Raw genomic sequence first — 6,530 nt, forward strand, 5'->3', positions numbered from 1 at the left:
TGTGTAAATTAATAGTTCAAAGGAAAGATTGCAGAGGATCTGTTTCTCACTATTCCTACCCTAATCAGCACAGAGGTGCCGAGTTATCTGTTGTGGTATGCAAATGTGGATTTGAATATCCGCCACTATTCCTTTCGCGTCTATCCATGGTGTAGGTCAGCCCTGACACTGTGGTTATTATGGGTGACTTGTTTAGTCATGCTGGGGAGAGGCAAAAGTTTAAATAGTCAACACATTGGTTGTAATAACAAATAAATAAAGATAAATCATTGTTTGCTACTCATGTTTTGCTTTACAGCATAAAAGCTAGTGGGTAAGGAAAGGAATCAATTTTGCCTAACGTACACATACTAACTACCTATTTCTTCAGTAAAGTGCTTCAAAGTCTGTTGCACCTTATACACATTGATGGAATTTGTTAAGCGACCTTAATGACAACTTCAGCCAAAAGGACAAATATAGAGTTGGAGCATAATATTCACAATAAAATCACATTTAGTTTATAGGCATATTTGCACGTCATACTGAATAAATAAATGCACATGGTGAAGGGGCGGACCCCGGGGAAGGCTGATTGTATCACATGAGTCTATTGTATCACTATCTCTCCATCTCTTTATCTCTATCGTATTTCTCTTCATTGGAAAAAAGCTTTCTTGGTTACATGTAGCGGACTTGTATGGCGCTTTAAACTTGTGCAACAGGCTCCTAGTTGGATTTGGGGTTTGGGCGAAAGGGCATGACTCCTCCCCCTTTGTTGAACAGCGTGCACGTCGTGTGGGTTTTTAAGCCTCGACTCACTCACTCGCGGCCAAACATTGAGTCGGCAGTCTCCACGGGTGAAACCTGGCTACTGTTTGTTATTCTGGGCTTATTTTACTTAATCCTCTGGACATCATGCGGTGCAAAATGAGCTTCAGCCTCCCCTGTTCGCCCACCTCTTCATCTACATACTCGGGCCGTTTGGTCGCGTACAGAACGAGATGCCTCAGGTAGGCGACAGCACATCATACTGAGGGGTCTACACTCTTTTATGGACTACCTTAGTTTTATGGCGTTTGTGATTTATGACGGGAACTGATTTGGGTTGTTTCGTTAATACTATGTTTGATATAATATATACTGTTACGAAGTTTGATATGCAAAAAAAGTTTTTGCACTTTTTTGAAGTCACTTCAGTCGTCTCGATGCCGCCCGTAATAACTTATGTACGCGCCTTGGCACGGAGGTTGGATTTTAGTCCCAAAGTGGCCCGCAGAACCGTACGGGCTTCCACTCAAGAGAATCCATGTTCTCCTCCCGCATCCTGGATCTGAAACGAGCCGCAGCACCGTCTAGTGGACAGACGCCCGCCATAGCACTGAGCATCCACGTCCAGGCTGGGCGTCGTCGTGTGTGCTGCGATTCTTATTGTGTGTGCACCCACTCACAATACCTTCCTTTGTTTGACGTGGTCGGAGACTTTATTCAATCGCGTAAATAGATTCGTGCTGTACAGCGATCGTTGGACGAGTGAAGTAAGTGTCGAGTGCGCATCACACGGGGCGGGTTTGGGTTGTGCTGCAACGTGGTTGCAATACTGCGTTAAAAATAAGGTGACTCGATATTAACGCTTGAAACAATGTGAGAGTTTAAATTTCCCATTTTATAGGACCACTGCGGACGTTTATATATGCCCTTGATTTTCGTTTTTGTCGTTGCATGCAATTGTTTGTATCGAAATATGAACCGGAAAAGGGGGACCTAAACATCTGCCCATTGTGCTTTCTTGGAAGAGTGTTCCTCAGGACGGTGGGCGCGGTTAGCGACCGCTGTCCAGCAATGGATTATGTTTCTGTCTGGTTCATTGCATTTATATAAGGTTTTATGGAATCAAATCGAATGTATTTGATTCGGTAGTACCTAAAAGACTGGCACTCTTTGTTGCAACGCGGCATGTATCCCGTTCCCATTTCCGTCATCTTATGGCTATCGTCAGTGAAATGGGTATAGTTTTTTAAGAACTCTCTCCACTTTCTCGATTTCTCCTCTTCAAATTAATACATACAGAGCCAATCGACTCTGACAGCCACAGTGAGGGGCTGGTGCTTTTATCTTTCATCTACCCATCTACCAGAGAAACACAGATTTAATAATGGATAATTATTGGCCTTATAGCTTACAATCGTGCTTGATCTTTGTAGGCTTGTTGTGTGGGAGGATGCGTTTTAAATCACCTGCATTGTATTAAGAAACACACAGTGCAGTTTATTTGCATATTTTCCTGCTCTGGAAATATCTTTACCTGTTAAGTACTAGGAGTGCATCATCCAAACCCCCGCAGGGCCTTTGGCGGAAGATGAACTGATATTTGATGACTGGATACATCTGATGAATTGGTACACTGTCATAACTCTGTTTTTCTGGTCCACAGTGCGTCTGGTGCCAGTTTAGTTGCCATCGACAACAAGATCGAACAGGCAATGGTAAGTACTTCAAAGCAAATTTAAATCCAAACTCTAATGACGAGCACAGTCATCGGTTTATTCAGTCAAATTTTTTGATTTTGTCCGGGGGCCATTTTAACTCTAACTCTATCCCCATCTCCACCTCTCTCTCTGTCTGTCTGTCTGTCTGTCTGTCTGTCTGTCTGTCTGTCTGTCTCTCGCTCTCTCTCGCTCTCTCTCGCTCTCTCGCTCTCTCTCGCTCTCTCTCTCTCCCCCCAGGACCTGGTCAAGAGCCACCTGATGTACGCCGTCCGCGAGGAGGTGGAGGTGCTGAAGGAGCAGATCAAGGAGCTGTACGAGAGGAACTCGATGCTGGAGCGGGAGAACGCCGTGCTCAAGTCCCTGGCCAACACGGAGCAGCTGGGCCAGCTCTCGAGCGCGCAGAGCCCCGGCGGGACCACCTCTCCCCCGCAGCTGCAGCACCTCCTGGGCGACACCAACACCGCCCTCAACAACAACAACAACAACACCAACGCCATGCAGCACGAAGGGGGTCCCAATAACCCCCATCAACCCAACGTCACCTCGGCGTGATCCCATTAACCCCCCCCCCTCTGCACCACCGTTCCCTTGCACCCCTTGCAAATTCCCTCCTTACTTAAACAACACGCAGCCCACCCGGCCGTGCCCCTCTCAGGCAGGAGTGGAGGCAGAGGACGTTGTCCAGAAGGAGAAGCAAAAACCATCAACCCTCATCCTCTTTGCTCCCTGAAGGGCGGCTCCTCCTCCCCGTGACTGAGAGGGTCGGTTTCCGCCGGGGGGCCCCTGCCACGCCCCCACGTCCGCAGCCGCGAACGCACAGTCGTGCATGGCCCCCCCCCCCTCCTCAAGTATTGTTGAGCCCTCCGCCTCCCTGCCACAGAGCGCCGCCAGTGCAGCTCAGAAGGGAGCAGCGACAACAACGTGAGCAGCGGAAGCAGTGAGGTTTAGCCTGTCGTAGCAGGAGAAGAAGGGCTGACGGAGGTGTGTGAAGGGGGCTGTGGGGTAGCTTGGTTTTTTCATGGCGGAGGGCGGGAGCTGCTGCCAAGCAGTCGCTCGCCGCAGTGAGAGACAGGACTCCTCGTCTCGTCAAAACATCTGTAGGGGAGCCCCTGGACTGTCCATCAACACCTCTCTGTCTCTCTCTCTCTCTGTCTCTCTCTCTGCTCCTCCAGCCAGAGCGATCTTCACAGAGACCAGGAGGTCGGAGTGGGCGGGCTCGGCCGGCAGGGGGAGGAGCTGGTGGGCGTTTGGCTTGTTTCAAGGCGGAAAGGAATTTTTTTTTTGCCAAGAAGCACCACACTCTTTAACATGGGTTACTATATGTTCATTAGTTCAGTTTTACTATTTGCATTTATTTATTTCAGGGCTGCTATTTCCATAATGTAAACGAACAATGTCACAGAAACACTTCTCTTGGTAGACACAAATGACAAAAAAATGTGATCCTTTTGGTATGGCAGACTTTCAATTGGTAGTCCATTGAAACAAGTAGACCCAAGTAGGCAATAAGTTCTGTATTGAAGACATTTTCCTTGCGAAATAGTGCTAACACTAAATACCAATATTAAATGATATTAATTCCAGGTTGAATGTACATTTTGTAAAGTGTAAAGTATTAAAAAGGCTTGTACAGGAGAATGCCTGTTCTTGAGATATGAAATCTGTGATGGGATGTATCCGCAAAGAAAGCTTACTTTTATGATAGTTTCTTTGTTTGACAAACGCATAAAAACTAGAAACGTTGAAATGACATGCCATATATTTCTCCCGACTTTTTATGATTCTACTTGTGCATGTTCTGTGGGGCTGGAAGTGGGAGGTGGAGCTGACAAGCTGTGAAAATGTATTGACCTACTTTATAACCAAAGATGCAAAGCTGTGTAAGTCCTTTTATTCCCCCTCCCATTATTATTTTTTAATGCACACTTTATGTTTATTTTCTACTCCTCTTTTCCCCCTTTCACTCAATTCTGTGGCTGTTAAGCATGTCGCGCTATCCCTAGCTAAACGACATCATGGATCTGACCACTTTCTTACCTCATGTTTCTATCCAGCACCCTTTAGTTTTCTCTCATGATGTCAGTGAACAGCGGAGAAAGATTACCCAGATAGAAAATGGAATGGAGGAAGTAGATGGGAGGGGGAAAGAGGAAAAGGGGCTGGTGACAGCTGAAGGAAAAGTCAGAACAAAACTTCTTCCCCGCTGTTGGATGTAAAAGCTGTTTTGACCTTCATACGGAGAGTTAAGGGTTTAGTGAACAGACGTTATCGTATGTAACCAACGTTTAGATTCTGATTGTAGTCAACCAACACATTGCTTACAAAAAACACCCCTCACCTAAAATAAACCAACACAACGACAAACAAATTCAACATTGTAATTTTCTGAAAGGAAAGCCGTTAACTGCTGTTGGTCTCATCACCCGGGCGGCGTGAATCTGGGCCGGGTCTGAGCGAGCGTGTGATGGGATGTCAAGTGTGCGCTTCATGTTTTCTTGTGCCTCCTGGTGTACCGCCCGCTTTTAGCAGGCGAGCTGGTTTCTTCTCTCATTTGTGGCTTTGAACCAAACCAAATAGGGCCGGTCATTTGTACAATCAGACCATCTTTCCGCCGCACACACTTAAACAAGCTCCCTTTTTTTTGTGTGGGTTATTCGGTTTGGTTTTTTTCCTTTTTAAGGGGGGGGTGGGGGAGTGGGGGGGAGAAGCGGAGGTTCACATGCCAAGTGTATTGTGTGAAAGTGATCACTGAGCCTTGGGGAAAGTTATATGATGCCCTTGTAATGTGCTTGTCGGACAATTTTAGTTTAAAGTCAAATAAATAACTGTTTTATTAAGAAACCCTTGTGTTTTCTGGTTTTATCGATTATTTTTTCAAAGTTGTAATTGATCATTTTTAATGAATGTATATTTTATTCACCTATTATTGAACACTGCTTTACCTTTATTTGTACAAACAAGTAAAGTTACTTATAAATATTTTGATTTTGGTACATTTTCCAAAGTGTTCGAAAATAATCCACTTCTTGACGAATTTGTTAGAATTAGAATGAGTAGAGTTAGAATGTGCTTGCTGCTGCAAGCTCAGGCCTGATCAAAGCAAACTCAAACCATTGGAACAGTGATGAATCATGCACCGACGGTTTCAGTGGAATCTGCCACATGTCATTCTAAGTAAACAGATTCTTGTCACTCAAAGCTTAAATCTCTTATGGATTTATGGGGTTATTCTTCACTTAAAAGAAAGCACTGTTGAAATTCGAGCAAAGGTAATCATCTAATCATGTCATGAACAAATACTGAAGATATGCAAATCTCATTGCAGATGTGACTTGTTCACTATAACAGCCGTTTGATCAATGCAAGACAATGTTAAAGAGGTCTCTTAAGACTTGCGCTGTTATGCCATTGTCTCCTGTCGATATTCCGGCAATATTTGTTTTTAGCCAGTCGAGAAAGACATTTGACACATTTCAAATAACTCATAACTGCACATGTCGTTCCTCTGACACAATCTGCATATTTTCTGTTTGTTCCTCAAGGAATTTGTCCCTTCACTGACCTAAACACTTAACTTAAGTATCTAACTTTTAAGTTTAGTATATTTAAAAGTAGTGAGATAGATGGTTAGCTAAGAAAATATAGCATATGATGCACTTTGACAGCATGTTGGTTGGTTTGTGGGGCAATGTTGAAAATACCCATTAATGTAAAATAAGTGAAATGTAGACGTGTATATATAATCTTTTTGGGGTTAAATGTCTTGAGCTATGACTTTTCCCTCAGTGTAATTCTTCAGCTATGTGGACGAATAGGTCTTCAGCAGTGGCTTGATCTCAGTCAGTTCCAATCTAATTGATGCCATACTGGTGCTCACCACCGGGGATTGCTGCACTGCCTTGCATCAGAGCCAATCCCCTCCCATGTTTCCCCGAATTCTTATGTCCGAGAGAACATATCATGGTTTTGGCCTGATACAACTTTCATTGAGCATGGTCACACATTATGGAGAATAGGGCCGAACCCCAATTGCACCTATCAAGGGAAAATAACTATGGGGAT

The 6,530-nt window shown here is 44.6% G+C and overlaps 1 protein-coding gene across 1 annotated transcript in view; it reads left to right on the forward strand.

Annotated features, from left to right (window-relative positions):
* tsc22d2 (TSC22 domain family 2) overlaps positions 1-5,208 on the forward strand; it is a 28,296-nt gene extending 23,088 nt beyond the window's left edge. Inside the window, exons 3-4 of the mRNA XM_084473184.1 lie at positions 2,414-2,465; positions 2,706-5,208. Of these exons, the coding sequence (XP_084329310.1) occupies positions 2,414-2,465; positions 2,706-3,020 (367 nt within the window). The 3' untranslated portion in view covers positions 3,021-5,208. The remainder of the gene's footprint in view (positions 1-2,413; positions 2,466-2,705) is intronic.
* The last annotated feature ends 1,322 nt before the right edge of the window (positions 5,209-6,530 follow it).

Source organism: Micromesistius poutassou (genome assembly GCF_964030765.1).
Source record: "Micromesistius poutassou genome assembly, chromosome: 9".
Lineage (NCBI taxonomy): Eukaryota > Metazoa > Chordata > Actinopteri > Gadiformes > Gadidae > Micromesistius > Micromesistius poutassou.